Raw genomic sequence first — 16,719 nt, 5'->3', positions numbered from 1 at the left:
TTACTTGCCCAAAGTGGGACACCTTTGTTGTGAGGCATAGTTAGAGGTGGGTAGGAACATGTTTAGGGTTGGAGCAGAACGATCAACCTGCCCAGCTAACTAACGATTGTATTGAAGCAATTCGACAGCATATGATGTCATATCATGGTGTTTTGCTTTAATATGTTACAAGGTGGTTATGTGAGAGCTTTTAATGAGGTTTGTACTGCAAAAGCACAGACCTTGATCAATTTCACAGCTGACCTGGCAGTCAGGGGTGATCCTATGATCCCCCTAACTGGCCCATGATCCCATCTGCCCAAAGTGGGGCAGCTTGGTGGGACAGGACAATTATTAAGTAAAGTGCATTTACTTAAGACAGCTATACATGGCAAAACTGTATATTTTACTTCCATAATAACGACCGTAATAATCACTGCGGTCTGGTAAGGCACTACAGGGCAGCATTACTTTTTGTGGTCAAAAGACATACTAACGAGAAAGCAATTTGATGGAAGCCTCAGTTTGTCATGGTGTAAATTGGGATTAGATGTGTGACTGGCTGTATATTTTTTTCGTTGTAGGTATAACCACATTAAAACAACAAAAAACTTTCAAGAAGCATTTTCATTTTCTATGAAAACATCCTATCATTGCAAGCTTCTCTGTCACATGAATATTATGCATTCCCTCCAATAATATTGACCGATGTAACATTTTACATGATTTAAAAAAATGTTCTGCCAAGGATATATATATATATATATATATATATATATATATATATATATATATATATATATATATAATCACATATAAAGTCTGACATTTTGGGCAAATGCATTTCTGAATGGTTTTCAGTAATTTTGTCACCAAAGTTATTCCAACATTCTTTTAAAGTGAACTTTCACCTCACCTCTGTTTTAATCATCATAGTTGTCACATCTTGTTTTTAGTTAGTGGTAACTGAGACAAGGGAAGTTCAGGGGTCAGGGAAGGCAGACCCTTTCATATGAAATATATTAGTTTAAAATATGGAGAGCTACAGAATTTTGTCAGTTTTAGTCAGATATACTGATCATGAATGTATTTTGTTGCTGGTATAAAAGCCTGCAATATTATATATTTATGTATAATGTATCATACTACAAAACCAAACTTTTTAATGCCTATTTGGGTAAGAATGCTGTTTTTTCCAAAGGATACTTTATTTAATATGTGCTCTCACCTCTGTCTTCATACAGGCCATCATGACATGTCTTGTTGATGGGGGTTGTGGATAGTTGCAAGTAGGTAGTAAAGGGACATAATTAGGTGAGAAGTGGGCTAACGGCCATGTCCACCACCAGGAGATAAAAGCCCATATTTGAGGACAGTAATCAGCTGACAGATCAAGACAAAGAAGTAGAGTTCCCAAGTATGACAGTATATTTTAAAGGCCAGCCTCATGTGATATTCTTATGAGAAGAGAAAATTTCACTGACCTACTAAGAACTAAGAAGTCCGCCCATTCCTTCTTGCATTAGAAATTCTCCAGGGTTGTCTCTTTATTGTGCATAGTTAAGTGATTGAAAATAAATGTCTCAGCTCAACTTATTTACAACTCTGTAGAGAGTAAACCTCAAGCATTGGCTTGCCCAAGGATGCCCTAGATTTCACCAAAAGCTCAAGATAAGTGTGTTAAGGTTTGCTTATGCTACTAAAACAGAACAGTTGCTTACGGTAAATAGCTTTTGTTATGGTAAACCAAATACCTGTTTCAATAATAGTAAAGTGTGATATTGAATTATAAAACAGGTGTCTCTAAACAGAACCCCAAAATATTTTCTTCAGTAGAATATTTTAAGTATTTAGGAATAAAATTGTGCTTTAATTATACAACATAAAACCCATTTTAGCATTGTTAGTGTATATTTCTGTTAAACATATGGTGAAAATTTTGTTAACTTATTTTTTAACATATTATCTTAATTAATCTTTTTGTTTGTTTGTTTTTCAGCAAAGCCAGTTAAACTCCTTTCTTTGGACAATAAAACGAGATCCTCCTTCATACTTCTTTGGTACTATTCATGTTCCTTATACAAGAGTGTGGGATTTCATCCCAGAAAACTCCAAGAAAGCTTTTCATCAAAGCAATATTGTATACTTTGAGCTCGATCTGACAGACCCCTACACAATTTCAGCTCTGACCAGCTGTCAGATGTTACCCCAGGGTGAGAACCTCCAAAGTGTGCTTCCTAGAGACATTTACCGTAGACTGAAACGTCATTTGGAATACGTTAAACTAATGATGCCCTCATGGATGACTCCAGATCAAAGGGGGAAGGGGCTTTATGCAGATTATTTATTCAATGCAATTGCTGGAAATTGGGAGAGAAAAAGACCTGTATGGGTAATGCTCATGGTGAACTCTTTGACGGAGGTCGATATTAAATCAAGAGGAGTCCCAGTATTGGATTTATATTTGGCTCAGGAAGCCGAACGTCTTAAGAAGAGGACAGGAGCAGTAGAAAAAGTGGAGGAGCAATGCCACCCACTGAATGGACTGAACTTCTCACAGGTAAAATTAGAGAGTATGTCACATATGAAGCATAGCACTAACCGTTTGTATTAACACTGTACAGCACTGACATATATAAAAGAGCTATTACTATAATAACAGTATACAGCATTTGATATCTTTTAGGACACATATCTTGCCTGGTTATTATGGGTTACTTTTATGGTGCTTAAACCAACATTTATGTATGATGTAGTCAAAGATCTTGAACTGGTAAATGAAAATTCACAGGTTGGTTAAAATACCTGATGTCCATTGGTTTGGTTTGGTTTGGTTAGTCTTCTAGAGGTAGCCAACAGTAAGCACTACATCACCATACTTCCACCGCAGACCTGATTTGATTCTGTAATATGTTTATAGATTTTGCTGTGTATACAGTTTTGAAAACTGTAAAATATTAATCTTTAGTACAGTGTGTGTTAGGCTTTTTTATTGATTTTTTTCCAAGCAAGTGTGACAGAAGAAATGTTATTCAGATGTGGCAATCACAGGTGCTTTTATGTCTAAAAACAGAATATCATTAAAAGTGTTACAGAACTATTGTTAATCTTAGCTAGAGACTTAAAGTTGCAGCCTTTCATATTATGCTAATGTAAATTTGGGCTCTGTCTGAACCCAATGAAAACTGTATGGGAACTCGGATGGTGACTTTGAGATTGGCCACCACTGAATATGTAAAATTACCAATTTAAATCAACAAAAAAATCAGTCAACATAGCAGCCGATGTAACATTTCTTCTGATTATTCTATGGTTAAAGAAACACTATAGTCAACAAATGCACTTAATGAATATGGTAGCTCAGTATTACCTATAAATCTACAGTTTAATGTTGATAAATGTAAAATAAAGCAATTGGGATGTAAAAATTCCAATGCAGAATATAACATTGGGGGCACTGTTCTGTCAGTGACAACAGAAGAGATGGACTATGGAATCATTATTTCAGAGGTCTTAATGGTAAGCAGGCAGTGCGATAAAGTGTTAGAAAAAGCAAGTAGCGTGCTGGGTTGTATAGTTAGATACATTAGTAGTCGGAAGAGAGAGGTTCTGCCACTTTACAAATCTCTGGTAAGGCCTCATCTACAGTATTGTGTACAGATCTGGAGACCCCATCTCCAGGAGGACCTATTGGAGAGTTATGAGAAGAGATAAGGTGAATGGTTTGCAGGATAAAAATTATCAGTAAAGACTAAGGCAGGGGTGTCCAACCTGCGGCCCTCCAGCTCCTGCAGGACTACATGTCCCATACTCCTCAGCAAGCCCCTTAGCTCAAAGAGCATTATGGGAGATGTAGTCCTGCAGCAGCTGGAGGGCCGCAGGTTGGACACCCCTGGACTAGAGAAAGAAGAGTGAATTGAGATGTGATAAAAACATTTAAATAAATTAAAGTGATTTAACATAGCATAAGAGGGAAGTTTACACTCACTGGCCACTTTATTAGGTACACCATGCTAGTACCGGGTTGGACCCCCTTTTGCTTTCAGAACTGCCTTCATTCTTTGTGGCATACTTTCTACAAGTTGCTAGAAACATTCCTCAGAGATTTTGGTCCATATGGACATGATGCAGTATTTGTGGGGCTGCACATCCATGATGCAAATCATCCATTCCACCCCATCCCAAAGGTGCCCTATTGGATTGAGATCTGGTGACTGTGGAGGCCATTGGAGTTCAGTAAACTCATTGTCATGTTCAAGAAACCAGTTTGAGATGATGTGAGCTTTGTGACATGGTGCATTATCCTGCTAGCCATCAGAAGATGGGTACACTGTCATCATAAAGGGATGGACATGGTCAGCAAGTATTGGTAAGCAATACTCGATGCTCAATTTCTTGGCCCAAAGTGTGCCAAGAAAATGTCCCCCACACCATTACACCACCACAAGCCTGAACCATTGATACAAGTCAGGATGGATCAATGCTTTCGTGTTGCTTACGCCAAAGTCTGACCCTGCCATCTCAATGTCGCAGCTGGAATTGAGACTCATAAGACCAGGCAACGTTCTTTCAGTCTTCCATTGTCCAATTTTTGTGAGCCTGTGCGAACTGTAGTCTCAGTTTCCTGTTCTTAGCTGACAGGAGTGGCACCCGGTGTGGCCTTCTGCTGCTGTAGCCCATCTGCTTCAAGGGTCGACGTGTGCGTTCAGAGATGCTAACTAGAAACCACAGGGCGCTGGTGTGAAAATTGCACCTGGGCCCCCAACCTTAGCAGCTGGTCTTTGCCATTATTGCCCCTAAACAGCTTGTCTGTGCCCCCCCCCTTCCAACATACAGTCTAGCACACATATGTAAACACACTTACTCATACTCACTAACACACACTCCATCTCACCCCACTTACACGTACATCCTCACACAGAAGCACACACAATTACACATCCATGCTCACACACACGCAATTACAAAATCCATGGTCACTCTCATACACACTTACACATTCATGCTCACACATACAAACGCACACAATTACACGTGCATGATCACACACACAATTACACATCCATGATCACACACACAATTACACATCCATGATCACACAAACACAAGTACACATCCATGCTCACACACACACAAGTACACATCCATGCTCACACACACAAGTACACATACATGTTTACATAGATACATAAATACAAACACATATACGTACATCCCACCTCCCTCTCACCCTCGCTTACATTATCTTTTTTCCAAGAAAAAAGAAATGAATTGCATTATATTATAAAACAGAACCCAGGTGCCAATTTTAAGAATATTCTGTCAGTATTCATCATTCAATAATAAATATTTAGCCTGGAAAGCAATTTCACCATTTGCCATTTGAGATAGGCATAGTTTATTTTCAGATTCTACAATAGTATGTTTGTTTGTGAAACTCATTTTATTGTAACTCAGTTGAGCCACATGTTGAACAGTGACCAAATACAATAGAATTATCAGCCAAGTTAAAGCATTTATTAGTCCATTGCTGGGGCGGCTACATAAACCCCCACAATGATGATGAGCTGCTGAATAAAATTAAATGATGCTGAACCAGCAACCTGACCTGTTCCAACTGAGCAATCACAAGTGACTGCATTGAATATAGTTTGTGGTTGCATCAGATATTGTCACGTGAAATGTGCAACCCGCATAGTACCCAGCTCTCTGTATATATAACGTAATGGTTTTAGTAGGTCTTGCCTTGCACATACTACTTATTATAGGTAGCCCCCCACATTTGACTTTGACCCCCTCTGTGCCCCTTTGTGTATGATTTATGGAGGAAGAACTTTTATTGTCCCAGATCCCCAGGATTTCCACAAGCCTTGTTACAGGCACTTGGACAGTCACCTTGCCTAGACTGAAGTAATGTTAGTCTTTAACAGGGAAGTAGATATGATTGTGTTGGTCCTAGAGAAGGTAATATTTTCATAATCGTTAGTGATAACCTTTAGTGGCAAACATCAAGGACTTCTGAAGTGCCACCTGTTTGTGTAACTTATACTTTATGCTCAATGAATGCAATGGCCCAATGCAACCCATACGAAACCATTATGACCGTTACCTATTTTACAACCAAGCAGGCTGTCAAACGGAGAAACTCAGTTTTTTTATAAAAAAAACATTAAATGCATGCCGTAAAAGCTGTGAGATTGACATTGATTTGCATTAATGTTGTGTTTAAAGACATTAAGACATTTTAATGGATGTTTCTAAGGGATACACTAGGCACTTACCTTGACATATTTGTAGCGTCATTGGAGCCAGTAAGTGTATTCCTGTTAAAAAGAGGCAAATATTTTTCATGTGTATCACTTGTATTTTAATAGGCTGCACCTTAGTGGTTCTTATTTCCCACCCATAAGGCATTTTTTAGAAAATGAAGAGGCGTTTAGCTGTATGCTGTACTCTGGATGTAAGTATGGCCCTTAGTTGATTGTGAGGCTAAGGTCACAGTGAGTACAGGAATAACAAATAAAGTTGTGTCTAGGTAATTGGTGCACAATAATGCAAATATGTTGTTAACTCTGTTACCGTAAAAAATATATATGCTCAAACCCTGACATATGAAGAAACAAAGCCGAACAAAAACATTCACATATAGCTGGGAAACAAATGATAGAGGTATTAGGAATGAGATGCGTAACTGGACATTTGAAGCTCTTAACGTCTTCGCAGTCTTGCACATCTATGTGCAACATTGAACCAGTTTTATTAACAGCCATTCTGACCCAAAAAGCTAAATGTGAAGCAATCAGCATTCCATGGTTTCCATAGCAATTGCTCCACCTTTAGAATTATTTTCATAAGTATGCCCAGTTTATCTATAAGACTGTCCCCAACAGGTCATTAACATGCAATATGTTCATAATGTTTATGAGAGGAATGTAGGAATACCTGTGATGATGCTAAATAATTATTTATGGTAAGGGAACACAGATTTTTTTCTGGGTTACCCAAATGTGGCTAATAAATGTTCCCCAAAGATATTTTGTGGGAACAGTCTAATTCAGAACGCATTGCATTTTGTGCACAGTATGGACACTCGTATTCGTCACCTATTATTCTGGTAGTGGCTTTTGCCTGCTCGCCCATCCTTTGATCACTGACTGAAACTAACTACGGACCTGTTTCCATGGAAACTAATTGTTTATTCACACATCAGAGCCATCCCACAAAGTTTGACTAGCTTTCAGGGAAAATTGCCTGAAAACTTGGAGATCACGCTGTTTAGTGTTCAAAACAAGTATATTATTTGTGCCGTCCTTGTACAAAACCGAGTGAGTTCAGTGGCATGTTTCTTTAACCGTTTGAAAACCATTTCGATTTTAATCAACAGAAAGGAATCAGTTGTACCCCGTGTATTTTAGGGTTATCAATTACACAGAAATGTCCCTAACATATTGTATACATTGACTGTATAGGTTGCTGTTCTTATCTCCTGCTACTTGCATTCTTTCATAGTCCTTTCAGATGAAACTTGTCTTTAAGGTATTTTTCCTAGATTTTGGAACAATGATACCTTATCTAAATTGTGTTTTTGGAGTTTACCAGAGGCGGCTAACCTAATGAACACTGATAAAGGCCCAACTGTGATTACAAAGCCATTTTGTAACATATACTGTTACATATACCTTATTATACTGACAACGTATTAGCATTTATTGTCTTGCTCCAGTAGAAGTGTCTGACAAGTGCTTTATAATATGGAGGGCTGTGTGTGAAGCGTAAAATATAAGGGTAAATTGTATTATAAAATATTTTGTGATATATTCCCTTCACCATAGGAATATATCAAAGATATGCAAGGGTTGAGTGTTTAAATATTTCACGTGTAACACTAGTCAACTCTGCTTACGTTGATCAAGGACCATTCTTTGTCTTTTGGTCAATACGTATTTCCGGTGCAAACATTCACACCCAATGTAAATATGTTTTCTTATGGCAACCTTTTGTGCAAGGTGAGGTACTTCTAGCTACTCGATCCTCTGTAGTCCAGAAAGACAGCTCATGATTTATGAGTGAATCAGTTAATTATTATATATTGACTTTCAAATTGCTGATTAACATTTTTTACTGTATAATCTGGGTATTTAATGACTAAAAAGACATGCTAATATTTTGTTTCACGTTATCTATGTAGGTAAATAAATATCAGAATAATACCGTATTTGCTTGATTATAAGACGACCCCCCTCAAATTTGAATATTTAGGAAAAAAAGAAAAAGCCTGAATATAAGACTGCCCTATAGGAAAAAAGTTTTACTAGTGTCTGACATAGGCTCCCCAGGGACACCAACCAGGTCACCCAGGCTATTGACCTTGTTGCCTGAAAAAAAAAACCCCTGCAACTGCAGAAGGATGGCCGCCCAGTGACTCACATACCAACTCTTTTTTTTGGGGGGGGGGTTAGCCATCACAGATGTGCTATACAAACAGAAAAACCTAACTCCACTCAAAGACCTCCAAAGAACCCCTGGCCGAACCTGGTCATGCAGGTCTTCACCAATTAGGTGCCAACCTTGCCTTTTCTAGTGTAATATTCCTTTGAATGGGGTGTATGCTTACTTGAGGGGTAGGCATTAAAGTTTAAGTTGTGAAAAAATTACATATTATGAAGAACCAACCACAGGAGGAGTGAAAGTAGGAAATGAAATAATTTGTCATTGCATAAACCAAACACATTTCATTTGTTGGTACATTTGTATCTTTCCAGTAAAGGGTTCAAAGCAACATTGTATTCCGTAGACTTGTCTTGTAAGAGTTTTACATGTAAGTACCGTATTTGCTCGATTATAAGACGACCCCCACAAAATCTAAATATTAATTTAGGAAAAAAACAAAAACCTGAATATAAGACTACCCTATAGGAAAAAAAGTTTTACTAGTAAATATTAATTCATGTAAACATTTTTTTCATATTTAGTAAAATCTATGATTGAGAAAAATATATATTTTTTATTTCCTTTTATTTGCCAACCTGCCCCCCCAGTTATGCACATCTGCCCCCAGGGTTGCCACTCTGCCCCCAGAAATGCCTTATACCCCCTATTTGCCACTCTGCCCCATGATGTGCCTCCAGAAATGTCTTATACCCTCCTATATGCCACTCTGTCCCATGATATGTCTTTTAACCCCCTATATGCCAGAGTGGCATATAGGGGGTTAAAAGGCATATCATGGGGCAGAGTGGCATATAGGGGGTTAAAAGGCATTTCTGGAGGTATATATATATAACTGCTAACAGCAATCACACTCCTATCAAGCCAAGGCAGCCAGTACATGCTGGAACCTCCCTATGCCATGCTACCACCCCCCCCCCCCTTACACATCCATGCTATCACACACACACACTCATTCACAAACATTTAAATACTCATTTATTCCATTAATCACACATACCTGCTCAAAAACCCTCCCCCATCCCCTTACCTGAACTGCAGATCTCTCGCTCAAAGACTTCTGCAGGGGCCCGGCTGTGCGAGCAACTTCTCTGGCCCCGCCCCCAGAGGAAGGAAGGGTGAGGCAGATTTATGTGACACTCTGCTAGCTTCCTGTTCTCCTGCTGCTAGTAGACGAGACGCTGCCTGGCCCCAGCGGACATTTTTTTGAGGTCTGATTAGAAGACGACCTCGATTATAAGACGAGGGGTATTTTTCTCTGTAGAGTAAAATGACCTTGCAGAACAGATTTGTTCACGTGACTTTGAACCCATAACCCCTTGGACTATAATATCACTAGTTTGTTAATTTTTTAAACTTGCTGTTCCATTAGGAAGTAAACGCAGAATTATTTTATTTTATTATGTTGTTCTTTTTATGTTCCTTTCATATATATATATATATATATATATATATATATATATATAATATAACATTCCAATTTTCTGTGAAGGACATTTGTTCAGAGAAACGCATCTCCCTGTGTTTTATATATTTAACTGCCAGTCAGTTCCATCAATGGGGTTCCGGAATGCTCCAAGTGGAGGTCTAACAAGACTCCAGATGCAGATGCATGGAAAACATGTCCATTGATTTTTAATGGGAGCGTTTCCTGTCAATGTCCTGCTGACACTAAACCTCGGACCAAGGGCAGGGAGCTGCAGCTCTGCAAATTATTATTTTCTTTTTTTGTAGCTTAAATAAATCCATATGAAAGTACTTATACTTATGCATTCATATACATTCATTGTTCAGGGAGTCCTTTCAAGTAAGCTCAATGAAGACTATTTAAGGTGCCCTTGCTACTAGTTGGGCAGTCTCAGCTGTCAACTTCAAAAGTATCATGGGAGCTAAATCAAAAAATCTAGCTATGTAGTCCAAAGGCTCACTTTCTCTACTTATTTGCATGACAAAGTCAGCTTAGTGACTTTCATAGCATTTGTGCCTTTTGTTGGGCAATTCTAAGCATCAAAAATGAATGTTAGGTTCAGATTTCAACATCATATAAAAATAAAAAAAATAGCATTGTAGCATGACAGCGGGTATATGAGAATAGAAAATCAGGAAACAAAACTAGCATGTTTTGCACTCAGCAGTGTTTCTGTGGTGCTATAGATTCCCCGATCATAATCAAAGACGGTAAATGGCTTTCAACCCTGTATAAAGAAAGCAAAAGAACAGAATATGGGGCAAGCGTCCAAGCAGATGTGAGAGTTTAGTTGTGAAGACTTGAATGCTGACGGGGTGGTGATTGGCTAATTTGAGTTGCATAATGCCATAACCCATTCAAATGCAAAGTGCAGCTTTGATCAAGTTGGATAAAAGTTCTGAAAAGTAGAGATGGTGGCAGTGGGTCTTTTGTCTTTGACAAAAAAAAAGCATCTGCTGTTTTCCACACCACTCTCCCAGCCCCCTACAGCCTAAGAACTATCTTCAGCAATAATTGCATGGAAAAGTGACCTGTCTCTTCTAACACCTGAAAAAATAAAAAGGGGATGTTATATGTATGTATGTATGTATGTATGTATGTATGTATATATATATATATATATATATATATATATATATATATATATATATATATATACATATACATTGTTTTTATAACATAAATCATAGATTTATTTTGCCACTTTTAATTCCAGGACATTTCATATAGCTTATATAATACAGTTTTTCGTACTCGGCTATTGGCTATTTTTGCAGTTGGCCCCATTCAGTTGACACACACAATGGAACCCCGAATTCCTAAAAAAAAGTCTTGCATCTTGTTCATATATTTCTTCTCGTATCCAACTAAACATTGTATAATGGTACATAAGTGGGAAGTTACACATTTGCTTATGTGACATCACTCCATGTGTGAAAGAAAGATTCCAAGGCAGACAATGGAGTATAATTTTCCTTTTATTTTCCAATTTGTCAGATTATTAACACTGATAATTATGCCATTAATCAAGCAGGAAATGCACTGAAGCTTTGTAATTATTTATTTTGGAAATTCTTAATTAGCTCCACTTTACATTACATGTGTATGACACTTTTCTTTGGAAAATCACATGATGAAATGTTTAACTAACTTTACTATTTAAACAAAAATATGAGATGCTTAATAAGGACTTTAAGCACCATAAACTAACTTGAGTAGGTTTTTCTTAGAATGACTGCCACAGGCCAGTGGAACAGCAGCAGCAGGAGAGAGAGAAACAGAAGGCTGGAGTAGGCTATTTAGACATAGACACCAGAAAAAGCACCTGGGAAGTGCAGCAAAAAAAGCTTTTATTTAATCATGTACACCCCTGCTGCCGGAGTGGTTTGGTCTGTTCTCTTCCTCTCTCTGTAGCTCCTCTCTTCCTCTTCACTCTAGCATCGGCTCCTTCGCAGGCACAGAGTCAATGCCAGGACAGAGACACACTTATATTCAAACATGTATTGTGCTAGGGTTACTTAATACAGCTGTTAAGACTACATTTCCCATGACTCTCAGCTAGTCTGGTATATTGCGGATAATGGAAAGACAGTACTCAACAACTGGAGTAGGTTGGTTGAACATCATGAGAAATGCAAAACTACGAAGTGTCCTATTTTGGTTGGTTAGCCTTTATGTCCCTTTTGCTTACTACCTTTTTTGTAATAATTTAGGATGTTTGCTGTGCATCACAGAACTACACAATGTAAAATTACCTTTTTTTGTTGTTGACTCCATCTACAATAATATTTAACCAGCCATATTTCTAGCTGAAATTCATGTGAATTGTAGTTACAGACTGGGATTGTGGTGGCCTACACTACACACTAACTTTTTTATGTTCTCTACAGCTCTCATGATATACAGTGAGCCATTACTGACTGAACATCATAGGAATTGTAGGCTGGGGTAACTGTGGCCAACAATGCATTTACCTTCTACCCTGTCTTAGGCCTGACATAGGGCAGGTCCCCCACCCCTGTCCATCCCCCCTACTCGACTTAAGGCCGAGTCTGCACTGCCTTAAATGGCATGACATGCCTTTAAGACATGGAGCGCCTGGAAATGACATCATATCCCTGAGCTCCTTGTCTTAAAAACACACACCACCGTCTAATGCAGACTATGGGGGCTGTGCTGAGTTGGCTCATCCATCATAGCTTAAAAAGGCAGGTTGAGGAGATCGAATATCTCCCCTGTAACTGGCCCATTGAGCAGCAGGATACTGGGGGGCCTGATCGTCCAAAAGGTCAATCTGCCCTCGGTTTTGCAGCAGGGGGATTGCTAGTTGGCCTAGGCCAGAATATGTCACTGATTGTGGCTAATCTAGTAGTGGTCTGTTAGCTACTACTAACATGGTCATATAATTTTTCTTATGAATGGGTAACTACCACTTGCATCCTGCCAGGGAACCCCTCTTCTGAGCCTACAAAGATAGGCAATGGGAATCATTGTAATGAATGTATCACACACCCAATAATTTTTTAGGTGCCCAAACTTGGAAAACCATTGTTGGGAGGTATGGCATGAGACAGTGAGGCTGAGGAAATAAAACAAATCATGATACAATTATTACAGAACTCTATTATTATTATTATTATTAATAATAATATATTACTAATGTATGTGTTTTTCATTCAATTTAATAATTGTTACTTAACTCACTTACTAGATTTATCAGCTCATGATGATTGACAATGAAGGTCATCTGTTGATGCTGCTAGAGCACCAGCCGCTTTCAAATTCAAGTTTATCTATGCCATTTTTACAAGTGTTTTCCTTTCCTCCAAAGAAGATTTTCCTGATCAGCACAGCTTGTGATTCTATTGCCAAGACATCACTGGATGATAAGTGGCTAATGGTGTCTCATGCTGGGAGTGTTGGAGGCTAAATAAGATGAACCAAATTAAAGAAAAACAATGCAGAACAGTTTGACAGAAAACATCCTATTTAAATTCTAACAAATTAAAATTGTTTCCACTTTTGGATCTGTAATTTAATTACATTTTTTAAATTCTGTCTTTTTACTTTTCACAACATGCTGTTCAGATTCTTTATACACAAACTATTTTTAAGGTATTAAAACTTTATATGTGCAGAATTTTAATTGTAAAAATACAGGTTTTGTGGGTTTTTCTACTTTGCACATAATTTAATAAAGCATGCAAAGTTAAGGAAAAGATCACCTATCATAATAGTGGCACCTGTACGTTATTTCGGTATGAAACATAGTATGTATTACGTGACTATTTGCCAAATTTGTACTGCGTATGGTTTTTGGCACTAGATATGAAGAAATATCCTTTTGTGTTTCCGCAGAATTTCCTTGGACTATCTGAGACTATTAATTATTTGGCAAACGAACACTATTAAAAGTAAATGTCAGCCAAATAAACACAGCACAATTGGCCATAATTTTATATCCAAGATACAAACTAATTAAAGTGATAAATAGCATGCAAAATAACAAATGGAACAGTTGATAATTTTGTTTGAAAATTCAGGAAAATGAATTCTCAAACTGGAGCCTCCCAATCCATCTTTTGTAAATTAATCAGTGAGAGGTGAGAGACTTAAGTTAAACCTAATACTTCTTCAAGGGTATAACATAAGAGGACAGTGTTATTACAACTTAATTTACTCAGCAAATTAATGCATAGATTAAACATTTTGAGCAGTGGTAGATTACATTATGTTACGTTGTTATTGTTTGAGTCTATTCACAAACTATAACATTTGAGTTGGGTTGCTCTGGACTTAAGTAGTTGAATAGTCATCTATTCAGTAAAGTAAGAATTCCATCACAGGGCTTGTCCACTAGAAGTTTACCCACATTACAATTTATGACACTTTGCTATTAACAGCATTGCAACTAGTCGTATTAAGTCAAGTTGAAAAGGGGCTCCAAGTTAACAAATAAACACCTTACTCTATAAGAAGAGGTGAATTGGCCCAGAATTCATTTAAGTTCAATATGAATCACAAATAGTGTCCAACACAACTACAGACTTTCATTGGCACTTTGACCAACACACATAATGACAAACTCGACAGTATGAGAGTTTCACAGTGTCCAACTAGGCAGCATTTAACTCACTTTTTGGGAGCAAACTGACATTTCGTGAATAAACCTTTGTAACTTTACGTGACAATGGCCTGGTTATGTGGGCAGCTGGGATCATGGGCCAGCTGGGGAGATACGCTTTCCCTGTCAGGCCAGGGGAGCTGTACAATGCAGTTGAAGCACAGACCTCTACTTCAACTTCCATGGGGCCTCCTTGGGAACTTTCTAAATGAGCTCTCCAGGTTTTGCCTGGAAACTCTGGGTGAAGCGCCACTTTTCCAGGCCAGAGTAGGGGCCTTTAGGTACACCCTGCTCTCCATCCATTTTCTCCTCCTACCACTTAAAAATGTAATGTGTTTGAGGATAGCTCCGCCCATACATCATTGACCCCACCCACTGATGTCAACAGGCCAGTCCACCCACATCCAGAAGAAAGATGGCTCCGGGTAGCAGGGGCCTGGATGTTCCCAGCTGTTACCAGCATATAATGTTACTAATATCTTAAAGATTTATTGCTAATGGATATTTGTAAGAATATTGTGAACTGTGAAAAGTTGGGAGTACTTGAAGGCAGAATAGATGGGCCAGTTGGTTCCTTTCTGCAGTACAGCCGTGCATATACAGTATGTATGTACTGCTGGGCTAAAAGCAAGAGGTCACTGTAATATGTCAGCCTTATCTTGAGGTAAGAATAGGAAATCGCTAAAACCAATTGGCAAACTTTTCAAAGATAAAAATATCCTAAAATAATAAAGATAACACAATGCTAATAACTGGATTAAAAGCTAGTGGGAAAAAACAATAAAAACATGACTTAAATTCATCTCAAAAAGCTTTGTGTTGTCATCATGGTTTAATATATGCCCAGATAATATGTTAATATCTAACTATATATGATATTCGTTGAAATGTTAGTATTGTAACAATAAAATAAATATTAATTTAATATTTTATTACTTTTGAGAATATTCACAGCAGTCAGTGCCCTAAGTTTTATTCAGTATATTGAAATAAAATAAACAGCCTCTATACATATAATATTAAATTTCTGCTCATATTTCCACAGCTGTCATGTCTCCTATGAAAAGATAAGTCGGGCAAGTCTGCTAAACTATATAGGGGAAAAGCAAGAGTCCCTCAGACACTAGAGTTGTCTTTTTTCCTTTCCTTTTTTTAAGACAAAAGGACCCCTGCTGGGCTCTTTATATGCCTGTAGGATCAAAGACCCAATCTGCATATGAAAGACTTATGGTATTATGCAACTTAAATTAGCCAATCGCCACCCTGCCAGCTCTAGGACTCAACAACAAAAACTCTCACATCTGTTCAATCAATTGCCCTATCTTCAGTGTTTTCCACTCTCAACTCTTTGGTTGTCAAGTCAGTTTATTAGATAATGGTTTAGAAAACAACTCTATCTCTAAGACTCTATTACTAAACACTTCTATTGGTTATAACGATAAAAGCAAAATGAATACATTTGCATTATCCAGGTTTTCAGGAAGTTCTTATTTTTCATGACCATCTCGTGACACAAGTATCAGCTACAACAGACTAGCACTATTTTCATAGTTATAATAGTATGTTAAAAATATATAGTAATAGCTATAGAATAGATAAAAAAGACTGTATAACTGATTTGGAGATATATGGTTTAAACGTAAGGCAATAGGAAGTAGAGTTCTGTAAAAAGGTGGCAGACCTAGCATATCAATTGATATACCTTGCTATTATTCTCCTCCCTGCGCCCTAACATAATCTGGCTGAATCAGTAAACTGCCACCAAGGCAATTAAACAATATATAATATCTACAAATGCAGAGAAATTGTACTTTAAAGACAAGATATTTATATGGTAGTACCCTGCCAGATGACGAGCTGTCTCAAATTCAATGTGATAAGTTTACGGAACTTTGATTATTTGTTACCACTAGCTGTTTCTGTATATGCAGTAGAGCACATGGTATGTGGTATACTTAATTTACAGTTTAGTTGAAGTTTAAATGCTTGCCTCATGCATTTCTTTAAGACTAGGCACTTAATGACTATTAAGATGGATGGATGACAAACTCATATATACATTGTAATATATAGAGATGTTCACTTGATTTATATGTATAAAAGATGGATAAAACCCAGTTTTCATGGAGTTAGAAGCTGATGAATCCAAGAAGTGACTAGCTTTCGCTTCATCACACTGTTACTATTTCATCCGTCACAT

The 16,719-nt window shown here is 37.7% G+C and overlaps 1 protein-coding gene across 1 annotated transcript in view; it reads left to right on the top strand.

The window, feature by feature from the left end:
* Positions 1-16,719, top strand: part of LOC149285050 (metalloprotease TIKI1-like) — a 32,463-nt gene that overhangs the window by 9,828 nt on the left and 5,916 nt on the right. The window contains exon 2 of the mRNA XM_089495844.1: positions 1,979-2,539. Coding sequence (XP_089351970.1) covers positions 1,979-2,539 — 561 coding nt within the window. The remainder of the gene's footprint in view (positions 1-1,978; positions 2,540-16,719) is intronic.

The sequence above is a fragment of the Sceloporus occidentalis genome, unplaced genomic scaffold (assembly GCF_023333645.1).
Source record: "Sceloporus occidentalis isolate IW3139 unplaced genomic scaffold, rSceOcc1.0.p SCAF_85, whole genome shotgun sequence".
NCBI lineage: Eukaryota > Metazoa > Chordata > Lepidosauria > Squamata > Phrynosomatidae > Sceloporus > Sceloporus occidentalis.
Note: the sequence above shows the minus strand (reverse complement) of the source record. Positions and strands in the feature narration are given on the sequence as shown.